General features: G+C 44.7%; 1 protein-coding gene across 4 annotated transcripts in view; it reads left to right on the forward strand.

Moving 5' to 3' along the window:
* Positions 1 to 7373, forward strand: part of LOC143289707 (uncharacterized) — an 11426-nt gene extending 4053 nt beyond the window's left edge. For all 4 annotated transcript variants that reach the window (XM_076598756.1, XM_076598758.1, XM_076598759.1 and 1 more), the window contains exon 3: positions 5040 to 7373. In XM_076598756.1, coding sequence (XP_076454871.1) covers positions 5040 to 5815 — 776 coding nt within the window. In that variant the 3' untranslated portion in view covers positions 5816 to 7373. The remainder of the gene's footprint in view (positions 1 to 5039) is intronic.
* The last annotated feature ends 15317 nt before the right edge of the window (positions 7374 to 22690 follow it).

Raw genomic sequence — 22690 nt, forward strand, 5'->3', positions numbered from 1 at the left:
CAGACAATACCTAACAGAGCAACACAATGCAAACAGCATGGACCATGTCATTTTGTCAACAGAGCAACACAGGGCAAGCAGCACTGACCATGTCATTTTGTCAACAGAGCAACACAGGGCAAGCAGCACTGACCATGTCATTTTGTCAACAGAGCAACACAGGGCAAGCAGCACTGACCATGTCATTAATTGTCGACAGAGCAACACAGGGCAAACAACACTGACCATGTCATTAATTGTCAACAGAGCAACACAATGCAAGCAGCACTGACCATGTCATTAATTGTCAACAGAGCAACACAATGCAAGCAGCACTGACCGTGTCATTAATTGTCAACAGAGCAACACAGGGCAAGCAGCACTGACCATGTCATTAATTGTCAACATCAACAGAGCAACACAATGCAAGCAACACTGACCATGTCATTAATTGTCAACAGAGCAACACAATGCAAGCAGCACTGACCATGTCATTAATTGTCAACAGAGCAACACAGGGCAAGCAGCACTGACCATGTCATTAATTGTCAACAGAGCAACACAGGGCAAGCAGCACTGACCATGTCATTAATTGTCAACAGAGCAACACAGTGCAAGCAGCACTGACCATGTCATTAATTGTCAACAGAGCAACACAGGGCAAGCAGCACTGACCATGTCATTAATTGTCAACATCAACAGAGCACCACAATGCAAGCAGCTTTGACCATGTCATTAATTGTCAACAGAGCAACACAGGGCAAGCAGCACTGACCATGTCATTAATTGTCAACAGAGCACCACAGGACAAGCAGCACTGACCATGTCATTAATTGTCAACAGAGCAACACAGGGCAAGCAGCACTGACCATGTCATTAATTGTCAACAGAGCAACACAGGACAAGCAGCACTGACCATGTCATTAATTGTCAACAGAGCAACACAGGGCAAGCAGCACTGACCATGTCATTAATTGTCAACAGAGCAACACAATGTAAGCAGCACTGACCATGTCATTAATTGTCAACAGAGCAACACAATGCAAGCAGCACTGACCATGTCATTAATTGTCAACAGAGCAACACAGGGCAAGCAGCACTGACCATGTCATTAATTGTCAACATCAACAGAGTAACACAGTGCAAGCAACACTGACCATGTCATTAATTGTCAACAGAGGAACACAATGCAAGCAGCAATGACCATGTCATTAATTGTCAACAGAGCAACACAGGGCAAGCAGCACTGACCATGTCATTAATTGTCAACAGAGCAACACAATGTAAGCAGCACTGACCATGTCATTAATTGTCAACATCAACAGAGCAACACAATGCAAGCAACACTGACCATGTCATTAATTGTCAACAGAGCAACACAATGCAAGCAGCACTGACCATGTCATTAATTGTCAACAGAGCAACACAGGGCAAGCAGCACTGACCATGTCATTCTGTCAACAGAGCAACACAGGGCAAACAACACTGACCATGTCATTAATTGTCAACATCAACAGAGTAACACAGTGCAAGCAACACTGACCATGTCATTAATTGTCAACAGAGGAACACAGTGCAAGCAGCACTGACCATGTCATTAATTGTCAACAAAGCAACACAGGGCAAGCAGCACTGACCATGTCATTAATTGTCAACAGAGCAACACAGTGCAAGCAACACTGACCATGTCATTAATTGTCAACAGAGCAACACAGTGCAAGCAGCACTGACCATGTCATTAATTGTCAACAAAGCAACACAATGCAAGCAACACTGACCATGTCATTAATTGTCAACAGAGCAACACAGGGCAAGCAACACTGACCATGTCATTCTGTCAACAGAGCAACACAGGGCAAACAACACTGACCATGTCATTAATTGTCAACAGAGCAACACAATGCAAGCAGCACTGACCATGTCATTAATTGTCAACAGAGCAGCACAGGGCAAGCAACACTGACCATGTCATTCTGTCAACAGAGCAACACAGGGCAAGCAACACTGACCATGTCATTCTGTCAACAGAGCAACACAGGGCAAGCAACACTGACCATGTCATTAATTGTCAACAGAGCAACACAATGCAAGCAGCACTGACCATGTCATTCTGTCAACAGAGCAACACAGGGCAAGCAATATTGACCATGTCATTAATTGTCAACAGAGCAACACAATGCAAGCAGCACTGACCATGTCATTCTGTCAACAGAGCAACACAATGCAAGCAGCACTGACCATGTCATTAATTGTCAACAGAGCACCACAGGGCAAGCAGCACTGACCATGTCATTCTGTCAACAGAGCAACACAGGGCAAGCAGCACTGACCATGTCATTAATTGTCAACAGAGCACCACAGGGCAAGCAGCACTGACCATGTCATTAATTGTCAACAGAGCAACACAGGGCAAGCAGCACTGACCATGTCATTAATTGTCAACAGAGGAACACAATGCAAGCAGCACTGACCATGTCATTAATTGTCAACAGAGCACCACAGGGCAAGCAGCACTGACCATGTCATTAACTGTCAACAGAGCAACACAGGGCAAGCAGCACTGACCATGTCATTAATTGTCAACAGAGGAACACAATGCAAGCAGCACTGACCATGTCATTCTGTCAACAGAGCAACACAATGCAAGCAGCACTGACCATGTCATAAATTGTCAACAGAGCAACACAATGCAAGCAGCACTGACCATGTCATTAATTGTCAACAGAGCACCACAGGACAAGCAGCACTGACCATGTCATTAATTGTCAACAGAGCAACACAATGGAAGCAACACTGACCATGTCATTAATTGTCAACAGAGCAACACAGGGCAAGCAGCACTGACCATGTCATTAATTGTCAACAGAGCAACACAATGTAAGCAGCACTGACCATGTCATTAATTGTCAACATCAACAGAGCAACACAATGCAAGCAACACTGACCATGTCATTAATTGTCAACAGAGCAACACAGGGCAAGCAGCACTGACCATGTCATTCTGTCAACAGAGCAACACAGGACAAGCAGCAATGAACATGTCATTAATTGTCAACAGAGCAACACAATGCAAGCAGCACTGACCATGTCATAAATTGTCAACAGAGCAACACAGGGCAAGCAGCACTGACCATGTCATTAATTGTCAACAGAGGAACACAATGCAAGCAGCACTGACCATGTCATTAATTGTCAACAGAGCAACACAGGGCAAGCAGCACTGACCATGTCATTAATTGTCAACAGAGCAACACAATGCAAGCAGCACTGACCATGTCATTAATTGTCAACAGAGCAACACAGGGCAAGCAGCACTGACCATGTCATTAATTGTCAACAGAGCAACACAATGCAAGCAGCACTGACCATGTCATTAATTGTCAACAGAGCAACACAATGCAAGCAGCACTGACCATGTCATTAATTGTCAACAGAGCAACACAATGCAAGCAGCACTGACCATGTCATTAATTGTCAACAGAGCAACACAATGCAAGCAGCACTGACCATGTCATTAATTGTCAACAGAGCAACACAGTGCAAGCAACACTGACCATGTCATTAATTGTCAACAGAGCAACACAGTGCAAGCAACACTGACCATGTCATTAATTGTCAACAGAGCAACACAATGCAAGCAACACTGACCATGTCATTAATTGTCAACAGAGCAACACAGGGCAAGCAGCACTGACCATGTCATTATTGTCAACAGAGCAACACAGGGCAAGCAACACTGACCATGTCATTCTGTCAACAGAGCAACACAGGGCAAGCAACACTGACCATGTCATTCTGTCAACAGAGCAACACAGGGCAAGCAACACTGACCATGTCATTCTGTCAACAGAGCAACACAGGGCAAGCAGCACTGACCATGTCATTAATTGTCAACAGAGCAACACAGGGCAAGCAGCACTGACCATGTCATTCTGTCAACAGAGCAACACAGGGCAAGCAGCACTGACCATGTCATTAATTGTCAACAGAGCACCACAGGGCAAGCAGCACTGACCATGTCATTCTGTCAACAGAGCAACACAGGGCAAGCAGCACTGACCATGTCATTAATTGTCAACAGAGCACGACAGGGCAAGCAGCACTGACCATGTCATTAATTGTCAACAGAGCACCACAGGGCAAGCAGCACTGACCATGTCATTCTGTCAACAGAGCACCACAGGGCAAGCAGCACTGACCATGTCATTAATTGTCAACAGAGCAACACAGGGCAAGCAGCACTGACCATGTCATTAATTGTCAACAGAGGAACACAATGCAAGCAGCACTGACCATGTCATTAATTGTCAACAGAGCACCACAGGGCAAGCAGCACTGACCATGTCATTAATTGTCAACAGAGGAACACAATGCAAGCAGCACTGACCATGTCATTAATTGTCAACAGAGCACCACAGGGCAAGCAGCACTGACCATGTCATTAACTGTCAACAGAGCAACACAGGGCAAGCAACACTGACCATGTCATTAATTGTCAACAGAGCACCACAGGGCAAGCAGCACTGACCATGTCATTAACTGTCAACAGAGCAACACAGGGCAAGCAACACTGACCATGTCATTAATTGTCAACAGAGGAACACAATGCAAGCAGCACTGACCATGTCATTCTGTCAACAGAGCAACACAATGCAAGCAGCACTGACCATGTCATTAATTGTCAACAGAGCACCACAGGACAAGCAGCACTGACCATGTCATTAATTGTCAACAGAGCAACACAATGGAAGCAACACTGACCATGTCATTAATTGTCAACAGAGCAACACAGGGCAAGCAGCACTGACCATGTCATTAATTGTCAACAGAGCAACACAGGGCAAGCAGCACTGACCATGTCATTAATTGTCAACAGAGCAACTCAATGCAAGCAGCACTGACCATGTCATTAATTGTCAACAGAGCAACACAATGCAAGCAGCACTGACCGTGTCATTAATTGTCAACAGAGGAACACAATGCAAGCAGCACTGACCATGTCATTAATTGTCAACAGAGCAATACAGTGCAAGCTGACTACTATCATTTTCTGTCCACAGAACTGACCTGCCACATCACGCAGATCGCTGCCCACAGTGGGGAGGAGACCTTCAGCAGGTTCGTGCTGCCCAAAAAAGCCATCTCTGAAGGGGCTCAGCAGGTCACTGGTATCACGTGTGTCGGTCAACAAATGTATCACCATGGCCAGGAAGTGGTGTCCCTCAGTATTACTCATGCCCTTGATGACTTTATTACCTTCCTGGGCAAGGAACCGGTGGTGCTGATTGGCCACAACATCAAGAACTTTGACTGCCCCAGACTGCTGATTGCTCTGCAGGCCTGCGGTCTGGTTGAAGGATTCAGGAGGATGGTGCATGGCTTTGTGGACACTCTGCCGCTGTTCAGGGAACTGTGTCCACAGGCAGAGAACCACCGGCAACCCACCCTGTACCGACACTTCCTGGGGCAGGACTACCTGGCGCATGATGCCAGAGAGGACGTGAAGGCCCTGCAGCAAGTGGTGGACAGGGCCCGCCCCGGGCATGACGCCTTCACTCACCACTCCTTCACCTTGGAGCACATCATTGAATGTCAGTGTTACAAGGCAGCCAGGGACAGACTGCGTGCTGCATGGATGGTGCTGGTGAGGGAGGGCAGGATCAGTCAGTACATAGCTGACAAAGCCTCGGACAATGGATTGGGCTGGGAGGAAATCCGACACACCTTTCTGACGGATGGGGAGGGTGCTGTGAGGAGGCTGTTGACAGAGAGACTGACCAATGTGCAAAGAATCATTGACAGCATTATACAGAAACTACAGTCAGGGGGCTGTTGACAGAGAGACTGTCCAATGTGCAAAGAATCATTGACAGCATCATCCAGAAACTACAGTCAGGGGGCTGTTGACAGAGAGACTGTCCAATGTGCAAAGAATCATTGACAGCATCATCCAAAAACTACAGTCAGGGGGCTGTTGACAGAGAGACTGTCCAATGTGCAAAGAATCATTGACAGCATCATCCAAAAACTACAGTCAGGAGGCTGTTGACAGAGAGACTGTCCAATGTGCAAAGAATCATTGACAGCATCATCCAGAAACTAGTCAAGGGGGCTGTCGACAGAGAGACTGTCCAATGTGCAAAGAATCATTGACAGCATCATCCAAAAACTACAGTCAGGGGGCTGTTGACAGAGAGACTGTCCAATGTGCAAAGAATCATTGACAGCATCATCCAGAAACTACAGTCAGGGGGCTGTTGACAGAGAGACTGTCCAATGTGCAAAGAATCATTGACAGCATCATCCAGAAACTAGTCAAGGGGGCTGTTGACAGAGAGACTGTCCAATGTGCAAAGAATCATTGACAGCATCATCCAGAAACTAGTCAAGGGGGCTGTTGACAGAGAGACTGTCCAATGTGCAAAGAATCATTGACAGCATCATCCAGAAACTACAGTCAGGGGGCTGTTGACAGAGAGACTGTCCAATGTGCAAAGAATCATTGACAGCATCATCCAGAAACTACAGTCAGGGGGCTGTTGACAGAGAGACTGTCCAATGTGCAAAGAATCATTGACAGCATCATACAGAAACTACAGTCAGGGGGCTGTTGACAGAGAGACTGTCCAATGTGCAAAGAATCATTGACAGCATCATCCAGAAACTAGTCAAGGGGGCTGTTGACAGAGAGACTGTCCAATGTGCAAAGAATCATTGACAGCATCATACAGAAATATGTTTTTTATCTGTTAATTGTAAAGTGTTTTGCCAGCCCCTATTCATATGGGTTTTTCATCTCTTAATTGTCCAGTGTTTTTACCAGCCCCTATTTATATGTTTTCACCTGTTAATTGTAAAGTGTTTTGCCAGCCCCTATTCATATGGGTTTTTTATCTCTTAATTGTCCAGTGTTTTTACCAACCCCTATTTATATGCTTTCATCTGTTAATTGTAAAGTGTTTAGCGAGCTTCTGTTTATATGGTTCTTATCTGTTAATTGTACAGTGTTTTGCCAGCCCTTATTCGTATGGGTTTTTTTTTCATCTGTTAATTGTACAGTGTTTTGCCAGCCCCTATTCATATGGGTTTTTCATCTGTTAATTGTACAGTGTTTTGCCAGCCCCTATTCATATGGGTTTTTCATCTGTTAATTGTAAAGTGTTTTGCCAGCCCCTATTTATATGGTTTTTCACCTGTTAATTGTACAGTGTTTTGTCAGCCCTTATTCATATGGGTTTTTCATCTGTTAATTGTACAGTGTTTTGCCAGCCCCCATTCATATGGGTTTTTCATCTGTTAATTGTACAGTGTTTTGTCAGCCCTTATTCATATGGGTTTTTCATCTGTTAATTGTAAAGTGTTTTGTCAGCCCTTATTTATATGGTTTTTCACCTGTTAATTGTAAAGTGTTTTGTCAGCCCTTATTTGTATGGTTTTTCACCTGTTAATTGTAAAGTGTTTTGTCAGCCCTTATTCATATGGGTTTTTCATCTGTTAATTGTAAAGTGTTTTGCCAGCCCCTATTTGTATGGTTTTTCACCTGTTAATTGTAAAGTGTTTTGTCAGCCCTTATTCATATGGGTTTTTCATCTGTTAATTGTAAAGTGTTTTGCCAGCCCCTATTTGTATGGTTTTTCACCTGTTAATTGTAAATTGTTTTACCAGCCCTTATTCATATGGGTTTTTCATCTGTTAATTGTAAAGTGTTTTGCCAGCCCCTATTTGTATGGTTTTTCATCTGTTAATTGTAAAGTGTTTTACCAGCCCCTATTCATATGGGTTTCTCACCTGTACTCTATGGGCAATATGAGTGTGATGGGTGTTTTCATGTTTTCAAGAATAAAAAACATATACCAGTAAAATTTTGTTTTCTTTCCTCTAATATATGTACGCATGTTTACGCACTATGCGCATACACAAATGCACAGCCCATCAAAATATGTCTGGTATGTAATTGGGGCCATGGGACAGCCCATCAAAATACCACTGGAGACATGGCACAGCCCATCAAAATACCACTTGGATACCACTTGGAACATAGGACAGCCCATCAAAATACCACTTGGATACCACTTGGAACATAGGACAGCCCATCAAAATACCACAGGAACATGGGACAGCCCATCAAAATACCACAGGAACATGGGACAGCCCATCAAAATACCACCAGACCATCATGTGGTAAGCCCATCTGAGATGGGTTTTGGATAGGCCACCCATCGCTGACATGGGATTTCCCACTGGGTCCCTGTAGGAACCCCGTTGCGAATCTTAATAGGGCCCACCCGTGTTTGCGCAACTGGGACCCATTTGGTTAACTATGTAGGACCCATTGGGGACCCATTTGGCTCTGCTGTCTGGGAAAGAGATTCACTGAGCCATTCTTCCTTTGAAATATTTCCATTGATTCTTTTCCTTAGTGTTATTCAGTGACTGAATGGTATCCCAAAATGTTTTTTTGAATCATCAATACTATTGACAACATTATTTTTCATGTCACTTTTATACATACCGGAATTTTATATTTGCAGCTGTTTATACTCAGTCTATCTCTTCATTTAGACCGCCAGTTCTATGTTGTCCGAGTGCACGTCTCATAATTGCTTTACCTTCTCAGCATTCTTTGTCAAACCATTTTTGTTTTTGACAAAAACATGATACAGTTATTTTCATTTCCACATAGGAAGAAGCATGCACTGAAATTTATGTAAACCTATTGACAGCTTCATATATATTGGATTCTACCAGCCTTGTTGCATTACATCACCCATGGGTCTGTCTAGTTCGGTTTAAAAAATCATGTTTTTGACAATGTTTTTATTTGCAACACACATCTACACCCTTGAAAGTCTAGTTTGGTTTTGAACATATCTAATTTTGAAGGATCCCATACAAACTTTTCTTTTACAACAGGATTGTTCCTTTTTGGGTTCAACTGATTACATTTTGAGCACCTCAGCTGACAAATGATTGGCATATGCTGAGAGTTGGTCCTCACTTCTACGATCATTTTATGCGCCAAGTGCGCAATAGTTCATGATGTAACGAAATAGTCTATTGCACTGTGCCTGCACTAGAAATGAATGTAAATGGACTGTTATCATCCCCAAAAGTGTTGCCGTTGAAAACTAGACATGAAGAAAGTGCTCCTAAGTCTTGGAGTTTTATACCAAAATCATTTTCTACCTGGTCCTCAGATTTCCTTATTTTTTTAAAATCTAAATACGTCATATTTCCATTGTTCAGAATAACTTTCAGTGGGCAGCCTCATAATAGGTAGCTCATTGGATGTTCTGGCGTTCGGATCTCCGCATACAAATAACAGAACGTCCCCATATTCATCAACTGTCTAAAAGGCAGTTTCCAAGCATTTCAATCCCTCAATATTGTCCATTTCAATCCCTCAATATAGTCCGAACATGCACAGAAGGGTAATCTGATAGGTGGCAAATATGTACAAAGAAGAAACGTGTCGTCATTGATATCAAAGAGATTCTTCAAGTGCTTTAAGTTTATGTTATTGCCATCAAACCCCTTTTGTTGATTGTACTTTTCAATCTTTTTTAAAATATTTTTTTAATTAACCATAGCTATGGTACCATCAGATTTTCGAACAATATCGGGTAACTTAATTGTGGTGAAACATACGGCATAGAATCTTAAAATATGTTAGTTTTTGTATCTGAAACAAATATCTCAACAGACAAAATTAAACTTATTTATAAAGTTCAATGTCAGTGTCTGGATTTCATGATATAAAACCAGCAATATCATAAGAAAGAAATGGAACACAGTTTGCATTCAGAGAAACAGGGCCTTGACCTCTGTCCTATTTATTACATTGTTACCACCAGCCGCTTTTTAGTCAAAACAAAGGATGTGAACGGATCTCCCACCAGACAAGCCCTGTGAAAATCCTAGATTCTTTGAGGTCCTGTGGAACTGGACAGTTGTCAGTGTTAAGAGAGAAGGCCCGTGGTGACACGTCCTTCGTTTGACGAAATGATGAGGATGTTGATGGAGCTAGCAGAGAGATGGGTGGTTCGTCCGTCAGGATCGACGAGGACCATCTAGTCATCCTGGGGGGGGGTGGGTTGGGCTCTGTGGGTGTGCAGATGACTGGTCAGGCCAATCCGCGCCCGGAAGGTTCTGACGCAGTGTGGACAGGGGATGGTGGCGGATGTCGGGGACTTGCTGGCACTGCTTTTCCTGACCTGTCTGCGTTGCTCTGCTGCAGCGATTCTGTTGGCCTCACGGGATTTGGCGCCTTTGTGGACAGCTGAACGCCACTTTGGTCTGTCCATTGCATTCACCATGTGTCGTGGCTGATGTTGAAGGCCTTCAGAGAAGCTTTCAGAGTGTCTTTGAAGCGCTTCTTTTGGTCTCCATGGGAGCGCTTGCCATGTTGGAGTTCACCATACAGAAGTTTCTTGGGGAGCCGGTGGTCTGGCATGCGAACTACATGGCCTGCCCAATGCAGCTGGGCCTGCACCAAGATGGTGTAGATGCTGGGCAAGTTTGCACAAGTGAGCACCTCTGTGTCAGGGATCTTCTCTTGCCACTTTATGCCGAGAAGTTTTCTGAGGCTGGTGTTGTGGAAGTGGTTCAGTTTTTTGGTGTGGCGTTTGTAGATCGTCCATGAGGAGGAGTTGCACACCATCGACCTCACTCTCTTGTCCGAGACCGTCTGTATCCAGTGGCAAGACGAGGTCAAGACGACTGGAGATGGAAACGGATGCAGTGGATGACCAGGATGTCCTATGTGCCTCATCCTGCCCTCAGCACTCCACAGTGCTCTGCTGCAACTGCCTTCCTCTCCGTTGAACCATGAAGGTTTCTTCCGCAGAGTCCGCCGGATCCAGTCTTCACATGCTTGGGTAGACAAACCCTAAGGCTCACCGAGGGTTTGAGCCCCGTCGGCTACCCTCACCTAGTTTAGCCAGCCTGTCAAAGCCGTTGCCTGGGGTTGGGCGCTGCCGCATGCTAGCAGCTTCTAGGACCCATAGGTGAGAGCTGGGTGCCGGTGGGGACCAACAGAGGACGAACCACTCCCGGAAGAGCGTGACAAGCGCCCTCTCTAGAGGTACTTCCCCTCCCGTGAACCCCCTAACCCCAACAGAGATGTAAGGGAGATAACAAAAAGTTTTTCAAAATGACAGCGGTAACCACCAGTTATTTCCCCTATCAGGAAGACCGTGTGAACAGGTTGGAGACAGACGTGTGAAAAGAATGCACACATAGGCGTGCTGCACACAGACACCTTCACCTTCATCCTACAGTCGCGTTCGCCACACACACACACACACACACATACACAGGACATACTCTAAATGCCCTTCTCCCAACACTGCGGGGGGTAGGCTGTAGCAGGACCTGTTTTGCCCAAGCTGATAGTGAGACCAAAGAGACGGGAGGCTTCAGAACACTTGTTGACGTTGAACTGAAGGTCAGACTCCTTGTAAGCCATGAGGGCAAATACACTGAGGGCACAATTAAAGTCCGAAATGGCTACCTCCTTTTGTACTGAATGTGTAGACCTACAAACTTCGTTATGTTCTTAGTTGATTTAGTGTCTTCGTTATAAAACATTCGTACGCAATAAACACGTCGATGATGTAGTTAGTGTCATTCTGTGTGCTCTGTCCATGATTCTCTTTTTTTCATTGCGAAAAAGCCAAAACAAGTAATAGTAAATTATAGGGTACAATCGCATGTGCACAGTATTGCCAGTGCATAGTAATCAGTGACTAGTCTACGATCTACTTTCCGAAAAGGACTACTTGGGCGTATATAGACAGTGCAAGACCTTAACAATGAATATAAGACACAAAAGCCTTTTCATGCCCTGAGATATATTTTAAAATGTAATATTTTAGATGAGTGAGATCTGTTTTAAGAAAATTATGTCCCATATACGAATGATAACTATCAATTAAGGCGAACGTCCCTTTACCAAGTGAATTTGAGAGATGTCTCTGTAATTCTAATTTCCATACTGAGCACCAACAAAAAGTTCCTATTTCAACACAAACAAAAACTGAACGACTGCTATTAACTAGTGTGTCAGTATGTCACATAAAAGTGCTAAGTTTTGTGAATGAAAAAGAAAAGCCTAACAGTAAATTTATTGTGCAGAAATTTGGGCTTCTTTTTTTGGGGGGGTGGGGGGTGCCCATCCCAGAAGTGCATTGTCACTATAAAACAAAATGAGCAGAAAGACTGAAATTTTCCTATTTCTATGCCAAATTTGGTGTCTATTGACAAAGTTTTTTCCAGAAAAAATGACAATGTTAAAGTTTACCAAGAACACACAGACATACATTATTACACACACACACACACACACACATAGTCAAAAAGTGGCACAATTGAAAAGATGACTACTGACCATCCGTTGACAAATAAATCACACACAAGACTGAGATTTGGACGTGTTTTGAGCTGTGTATAATTTCTTTGGTTTATTTCAAGACTGGAGAGGGCGGGAGTGGCAACATTTTGGGAAATCCCCCAGCACTGGATCAGCACTGAGACAGCATTCTCCTCCCATATCGGTCAGTGGAATCCCCCAGCACCAGACCAGCAGTGAAACAGCATTCTCCTCCCATATCGGTCAGTGGAATCCCCCAGCACCAGACCAGCAGTGAAACAGCATTCTCCTCCCATATCGGTCAGTGGAATCCCCCAGCACCAGACCAGCAGTGAAACAGCATTCTCCTCCCATATCGGTCAGTGGAATCCCCCAGCACCAGACCAGCAGTGAAACAGCATTCTCCTCCCATATCGGTCAGTGGAATCCCCCAGCACCAGACCAGCAGTGAAACAGCATTCTCCTCCCATGTCCGTCAGTGGAATCCCCCAGCACCAGACCAGCAGTGAAACAGCTTTCTCCTCCCATGTCGGTCAGTGGAATCCCCCAGCACCAGACCAGCAGTGAAACAGCATTCTCCTCCCATATCGGTCAGTGGAATCCCCCAGCACCTGATCAGCACAGGGACACCTGTCTCCCTCCAACTCTACCTGGCCTTCCATCTTGTCACAGTATCAGACTTGGCCCAGCGTGCTCTCCGGTACCCATAGGGGCGGCCACTCCTAGTGACTTTTGGGTCCATCAGAGTGGTCAACCTGCCCGTACCGCCCACACGGAGATGCTTGTCTTGGAAGAAGACGCTAACTATCTTGCAGGCCAGAGACCAGAAGACGCAGCAGAAGATGAAGTTGACCAACATGAAGAGGAGGAAGAGCGTAATGAGCAGAAGGTCATCCATGTTGGTGCTCAGTTGGGGCAGTCTTCGGACTGCCAGGCACTTGCTCACGCACACCTACACACACACACACACACATACACACACACATACACACACACACACACACCATAGGCATAATCATGCATAAACACACTTAAGATGTACCTAGCATGAGACTTAGACAGTGAGTAAAGATTAAAGCTTCGATTGTCATTTGTAGGGTTCATCAATGGTTCTTTTCTTTCTTGAGTATCATTGGGATATAACTCTCACACTCACTCGTTTATTTGAGTCTGCCTTTATGTGCATTGCTGTTTTTACCCGCCATGAATTAAATTATATGTAGTACACCCATCATCATCATCCCATCACAGACATGGTACACCCATCACCATCATCATCATCCCATCACAGACATAGTACACCCATCATCATCATCCCATCAGACATGGTACACCTATCATCATCATCCCATCATAGACATGGTACACCCCTCATCATCCCATAACAGACATGGTACACCCTTCATCATAATCCCATCACAGACATGGTACACCCATCATCATCCTCCCATCACAGACATGGTACACCCATCATCATCATCCCATCACAGACATGGTACACCCATCATCATCCCATCACAGACATGGTACACCCATCATCATCATCATCCCATCACAGACATGGTACACCCTTCATCATCCTCCCATCACAGACATGGTACACCCATCATCATCCTCCCATCACAGACATGGTACACCCATCATCATCATCCCATCACAGACATGGTACACCCATCATCATCCCATCACAGACATGGTACACCCATCATCATCCTCCCATCACAGACATGGTACACCCATCATCATCATCCCATCACAGACATGGTACACCCATCATCATTATCACATCACAGACATGGTACACCCATCATCATCATCCCATCACAGACATGGTACACCCATCATCATCCTCCCATCACAGACATGGTACACCCATCATCATCATCCCATCACAGACATGGTACACCCATCATCATTATCACATCACAGACATGGTATACCCATCATCATCATCACATCACAGACATGGTACACCCATTATCATCATCATCCCATCACAGACATGGTACACCCATCATCATAATCCAATCACAGACATGGTACACCTATCATCATCATCCTCCCATCACAGACATGGTACACCTACCATCATGGTCCCATCACAGACATGGTACACAAATCATCATCATCATCCCATCACAGACATGGTACACCTATCATCATCATCATCATCATCCCATCACAGACATGGTACACCTATCATCATCATCCCATCACAGGCATGGTACACCCATCATCATCACCATCCCATCACAGACATGGTACATCCATCATCATCATCCCATCACAGACATGGTACACCCATCATCATCATCATCCCATCACAGACATGGTACACCCATCATAATCATCATCCCATCACAGACATGGTACACCTATCATCATCATCCCATCACAGACATGGTACACCCATCATCATCATCCCATCACAGACATGGTACACCTATCATCATCATCCCATCACAGACATGGTACACCTATCATCATCATCATCATCATCCCATCACAGACATGGTACATCCATCATCATCATCCCATCACAGACATGGTACACCCATCATCATCATCATCCCATCACAGACATGGTACACCCATCATAATCATCATCCCATCACAGACATGGTACACCTATCATCATCATCCCATCACAGACATGGTACACCCATCATAATCATCATCCCATCACAGACATGGTACACCTATCATCATCATCCCATCACAGACATGGTACACCCATCATCATCATCATCCCATCACAGACATGGTACACCCATCATAATCATCATCCCATCACAGACATGGTATACCCATCATCATCATCATCCCATCACAGACATGGTACACCCATCATCATCATCATCCCATCACAGACATGGTACACCCATCATAATCATCATCCCATCACAGACATGGTATACCCATCATCATCATCATCCCATCACAGACATGGTATACCCATCATCATCATTATCCCATCACAGACATGGTACACCCATCATCATCATCATCCCATCACAGACATGGTATACCCATCATCATCATTATCCCATCACAGACATGGTACACCCATCATCAGCATGATCCCATCACAGACATGGTACACCCTTCATCATCATCATCCCATCACAGACATGGTACACCCATCATCATAATCCCATCACAGGCATGGTACACCCATCATCATAATCCCATCAGACATGGTACACCCATCATCATCATTATCCCATCACAGACATGGTACACCCATCATCATCATCATCCCATCACAGACATGGTACACCCATCATCATCATCCCATCACAGACATGGTACACCTATCATCATCATCCCATCACAGACATGGTACACCCATCATCATTATCATCCCATCACAGACATGGTACACCCATCATCATTATCATCCCATCACATACATGGTAACCCTTCATCATCATCATCCCATCACAGACATGGTAAACCCATTATTATCATCCCATCACAGACATGGTACATCCATCATCATCATCATCCCATCACAGACATGGTACACCGACCATCATCATTATCCCATCACAGACATGGTACACCGACCATCATCATTATCCCATCACAGACATGGTACACCCATCATCATCATCCCATCACAGACATGGTAAATCCATCATCATCCTATCAAACAATGCACAGCACAGAACAGAACAGAACAGTACAGACAATGTACAGCATAGAACAGCACACAATGCACAACACACTACAGACAATGCATTGCACAGAACTCAGGACAGGACAGACAATTCACAGCACAGGACAGACAATTCACAGCACACTACAGAAAATGCACAGCACAGAATGCACAGCACACTACAGACAATGCATTGCACAGAACACAGCATAAGATAGACAATGCACAGCACACTACAGACCATGCATTGCACAGAATGCAGCATAAGATAGACAATGCACAGCACACTACAGACCATGCATTGCACAGAATGCAGCATAAGATAGACAATGCACAGCACACTACAGACAATGCATTGCACAAGACTACAGACAATGCATTGCACAGAGCACAGCATAAGATAGACAATGCACAGCACACTACAGACCATGCATTGCACAGAATGCAGCATACGATAGACAATGCACAGCACACTACAGACAATGCACTGCACAGAACGCAGCATAAGATAGACAATGCACAGCACACTACAGACAATGCATTGCACAGAACACAACATAAGATAGACAATGCACAGCACACTACAGACAATGCATTGCACAGAACACAGCATAAGATAGACAATGCACAGCACACTACAGACAATGCACTGCAGAGAACGCAGCATAAGATAGACAATGCACAGCACACTACACTCAATGCACAGCACAGAACACAACACAGGACAGACAGTACAGAGCACAGCTCAGTCAATGCACAGGACACAGCACAGGACAGACAATACACAGCACAGGACAGAGCACAGACAATACACAGCACAGGACAGACAATACACAGCACAGGACAAAGCACAGACAATACACAGCACAGGACAGACAATACACAGCACAGGACAAAGCACAGACAATACACAGCACAGGACATACAATACACAGCACAGGACAAAGCACAGACAATACACAGCACAGGACAGACAATACACAGCACAGGACAGAGCACAGACAATACACAGCACAGGACATACAATACACAGCACAGGACAAAGCACAGACAATACACAGCACAGGACAGACAATACACAGCACAGGACAGACAATACACAGCACAGGACAGACAATACACAGCACAGGACAAAGCACAGACAATACACAGCACAGGACAAAGCACAGACAATACACAGCACAGGACAGACAATACACAGCACAGGACAGAGCACAGACAATACACAGCACAGGACAAAGCACAGACAATACACAGCACAGGACAAAGCACAGAGAATGCACAGCACAGACAGACAATACACAGCACAGGACAAAGCACAGACAATACACAGCACAGACAGACAATACACAGCACAGGACAGACAATACACAGCACAGGAAAAAGCACAGACAATACACAGCACAGACAGACAATACACAGCACAGGACAGACAATACACAGCACAGGACAAAGCACAGACAATGCACAGCACAGGACAAAGCACAGAGAATGCACAGCACAGACAGACAATACACAGCACAGGACAGACAATACACAGCACAGGACAAAGCACAGAGAATGCACAGCACAGGACAAAGCACAGACAATGCACAGCACAGGACAGACAATACACAGCACAGGACAAAGCACAGAGAATGCACAGCACAGACAGACAATACACAGCACAGGACAGACAATACACAGCACAGGACAAAGCACAGAGAATGCACAGCACAGGACAGACAATACACAGCACAGGACAGACAATACACAGCACAGGACAAAGCACAGAGAATGCACAGCACAGGACAAAGCACAGACAATACACAGCACAGGACAAAGCACAGAGAATGCACAGCACAGGACAGACAATACACAGCACAGGACAAAGCACAGAGAATGCACAGCACAGGACAGACAATACACAGCACAGGACACACACACACACACACACACACACACACACATGTAAAATCATCACAGGCAATATCATTGTCTCACATCACATCGGCCCCAAATCACAGTAAGATAAAAACAGGCACCAGGAACCAGGCCTTACTGTACCACACTAAAAATCATCACTGACAAATACACGCAGTCAACTCCAAGAGCATGTCCAGCGATCAAATCACAGCAAGCATACACAAATGGAAAGTACATCACAGCACAGACAGAAGGAGAGGATGCACAGAAACAGGGGCAAAACACAGCATGACACAGCCAAAACACAGCACAACACAGCCAAAACACAGCACAGTCAAAGCACAACACAGGATAGACAAAGCACAGCATAGACCAAGAACAGTACAGACTAAGCACAGCGCAGCACATACACAGCACTGTACAGACCAAGCACAGCACAAAGCACAGCACAGCCAGAAGGGGAGGATACAGCACCTGGTGAATGGTGAGAGCCAGCAGGGGGCCACTAATGACAAGGGAGAAGATGAATAACACCGTCCACTTGGTGAAATTCCCTCTTCCGCACCCCTCTTCCACCTCCTTTCCCACCCACCCACCGCCTCTGCCCATGGTTGTCTTCCCCTGGTGCCTGCGTTAACACCTGCCCAGCTTCTGGCACTTTCCCTGGCACCACCCACAGACAGTGGAGCCTTGATGTAAACTTCAACAGACAATGGAGCCTTGATGTAAACTCCAACAGATAGTGGAGCCTTGATGTAAACTTCAACAGACAATGGAGCCTTGATGTAAACTCCAACAGACAATGGAGCCTTGATGTAAACTTCAACAGACAGTGAAGCTTTGATGTTAACTCCAACAGACAATGGAGCCTGATGTAAACTTCAACAGATAGTGGAGCCTTGATGTAAACTTCAACAGACAATGGAGCCTTGATGTAAACTCCAACAGATAGTGGAGCCTTGATGTAAACTTCAACAGACAGTGGAGCTTTGATGTTAACTCCAACAGACAATGGAGCCTGATGTAAACTTCAACAGACCCTTGATGTAAACTTCAACAGACAATGGAGCCTTGATGTAAACTTCAACAGACAGTGGAGCTTTGATGTTAACTCCAACAGACAGCGGAGCCTTGATGTAAACTTCAAGAGACCCTTGATGTAAGCTTCAACAGCCAATGGAACCTTGATGTAAACTCCAACAGACAATGGAGCCTTGATGTAAACTTCAACAGACAGTGGAGCCTTGATGTAAACTTCAACAGACAGTGGAGCCTTGATGTAGACTTCAACAGACAATGGAGCCACAGACAGTGGAGCCTTGATGTAAACTTCAACAGACAATGGAGCCTTGATGTAAACTCCAACAGACAGTGGAACCTTGATGCAAACTCCAACAGACAATGGAGCCTTTTGTAAACTTCAACAAACGGCGGAGCCTTGATGTAAACTTCAACAGACAATGGAGCCTTGATGTAAACTTCAACAGACAGTGGAGTCTTTTGCAAACTCCAACAGACAATGGAGCCTTGATGTAAACTTCAACAGACAGTGGAGTCTTCTGTAAACTTCAACAGACAGTGGAGTCTTTTGTAAAGTCCAACAGACAATGGAGCCTTGATATTTACTCCAACAGACAATGGAGCCTTTTGTAAACTTCCATGAACAGTGAAGCCTTGATGTAAACTCCAACAGACAGTGGAGCCTTGATGTAAACTCCAACAGACAATGGAGCCTTGATGTAAACTTCAACAGACAGCGGAGCCTTGATGTAAACTTCAACAGACAATGGAGCCTTGATGTAAACTACAACAGACAGTGGAGTCTTTTGTAAACTCCAACAGACAATGGAGGCTTGATATAAACTCCAACAGACAATGGAGACTTTTGTAAACTTCAACAAACGGTGGAGCCTTGATGTAAACTCCAACAGACAGCGGAGCCTTGATGTAAACTTCAACAGACAATGGAGCCTTGATGTAAACTTCAACAGACAATGGAGCCTTTTGTAAACACCAACAGACAGCGCAGCCTTGATGTAAACTCCAACAGACAGTGGAGTCTTCTGTAAACTTCAACAGACAGTGGAGTCTTCTGTAAACTCGAACAGACAATGGAGCCTTGATGTAAACTCCAACAGACAGTGGAGTCTTCTGTAAACTCCAACAGACAGTGGAGTCTTTTGTAAACTCCAACAGACAATGGAGCCTTTTGTAAACTTCAACAAACGGTGGAGCCTTGATGTAAACTCCAACAGACAGTGGAGCCTTGATGTAAACTCCAACAGACAATGGAGCCTTGATGTAAACTTCAACAGACAGTGGAGTCTTTTGTAAACTCCAACAGACAATGGAGCCTTGATGTAAACTCCAACAGACAATGGAGCCTTGATGTAAACTCCAACAGACAATGGAGCCTTCCCGGCACAACACTTCTGCTGGCACAACACTCCACTGCCAGTACAACACACTGATGCCAGCACAACACTCTACTGCCAGTACAGCACACTACTGCTGGCACAACACACTATCGCCGACACAGTACTCCAATGCCAGCACAATACTCTACTGCCGGCACAACACTCCACTTCCAGCACAACACTCAACTGCCGGCACAACATCCACTCCCGGTATAACTTTACTGTTCACACGACATGCCGCTCCAAGGGTTTCCTTTGGCACAACACTCTATTGCTGACACAACACTCCACTGCCGTGACAAAGAGCAGCAGTACAATCTACAATCTAACAATCTACCAGCAGTTCTGTGTCAGCTGGCTGTGTGCAGAGCCTTGTCTCATCTGCCGCTTTCCTCAGTGTTCTTCTTTCAGTCATGTGCATCAACACCAAAATTGTTAACTCAACAGATGACCATGAGATGACAGCTGATCAGACTGAAGCGTGAAACACCCTGGGCAAGACCTGTAACAGACGGACATGTGTTGGACATGCTGGGTTCCTAGTGCAGACAGTCTAGCCGTCCACACTGGGTGGAAACGATCACAGTCACCAACAACATAGCCGACCACACTGGGTGGAAACGATCACAGTCACCAACAACATAGCCATCCACACTGGGTGGAAACGATCACAGTCACCAATTACATAGCCATCCACAATGGGTGGAAATGATTATAGTCATCAGTAACATAGCCATCAACACTGGGTGGAAACGATCATAGTCACCAATAACATAGCCATCCACACTGGGTGGAAACGATCACAGTCACCAACATAGCCATCCACACTGGGTGGAAACGATCAGTCACCAACAACATAGCCATCCACACTGGGTGGAAATGATCACAGTCAACAATAACATAGCCATCTACACTGGGTGGAAACAATCACAGTCACCAACACAGCCATCCACACTGGGTGGAAACGACCACAGTCATCAACAACATAGCCATCCACACTGGGTGGAAACGATCACAGTCACCAACAACATAGCCATCCACAGTGGGTGGAAACGATCACAATCACCAACATAGCCATCCACACAGGGTGGAAACGACCAGTCATAAACATAGCCATCCACACTGGGTGGAAATGACCACAGTCACCAACATAGCCATCCACACTGGGTGGAAACGATCACAGTCACCAACAACATAGCCATCCACACCTGGTGGAAATGACCAGTCACCAACATAGCCATCCACACTGTGTGGAAACAATCACAGTCACCAACAACGTAGCCATCCACACTGGGTGGAAACAGTCATAGTCACCAACAACATAGCCATCCACACTGGGTGGAAACGATCACAGTCAAAATCTTATTCCCATTCGAGAAGCAGTCAATTAAAAACATACTGTTAATTGGAATCTACCGCCTTAATTGACTGCATTCACTTCAATTTTAGCATAGCATACCATATCATATCATAGAAGAGCGTAGCATAGCATAGCATAGCATAGCAAGGCATGTAAGCTGAAAGCCTTTGGCCCTCAAGCTGATTTTGTGTGTGTTTGGGTTTGGGTTTTTGACTCACTTGTGTAAACAAAGTGAGTCTATGTTTTAACCCGGTGTTCGGTTGTCTGTGTGTGTGTGTGTGTGTGTGTGTCCGTGGTAAACTTTAACATTGCCATTTTCTCTGCAAATACTTTGTCAGTTGACACCAAATTAGGCATAAAAATAGGAAAAATTCAGTTCTTTCCAGTCATCTTGTTTAAAACAATATTGCACCTCTGGGATGGGCACAAATTTTTTTAAAAAAGAAGCCAAATTATATGCAAACTGCATTTACTGTTATATATATATATATCTTTTTATTCTCTAAACTTGGCACTTTGATCTGATATTCTGACACAACAACAATAGCAGTCATTTTTATCATTTTTTGTTCAAACAGGAACTTCTTTGGTAAGCATGGAAGTTATATTTATTTTGCAAATGTTTTGGTGCAGATAGTAAAAGATGGAAATTAATCTAATTAATGCTAGGGGACTTAATTTGCTTTAAACTGATCTTTCTCATCTTAAACATTACATTTTGAAATTATACTCAATACATAAAAAGCTTCTGTGTTTTACTCTCAGTGTACAGGGCTTTCACTATGTTCATTCGCCCAAGTGGTCTTTTTCGGAAAATATTAAAATCAATACGACGAGTAGACTTTATAGATCTATTATCTGACCCCTGAAGGTCATGGGCAAAAATCAACTGTGTACACATATTTTTAGATATTCAAAGCGCGTGCTCACATTCTTCGCGAACGCGAACGACGCCATTTTGTTTCAAGTTGTTGACCTGCCTGTTCAATCCTATATTC

This window comes from Babylonia areolata, chromosome 14 (genome assembly GCF_041734735.1).
Source record: "Babylonia areolata isolate BAREFJ2019XMU chromosome 14, ASM4173473v1, whole genome shotgun sequence".
Classification (NCBI taxonomy): domain Eukaryota; kingdom Metazoa; phylum Mollusca; class Gastropoda; order Neogastropoda; family Buccinidae; genus Babylonia; species Babylonia areolata.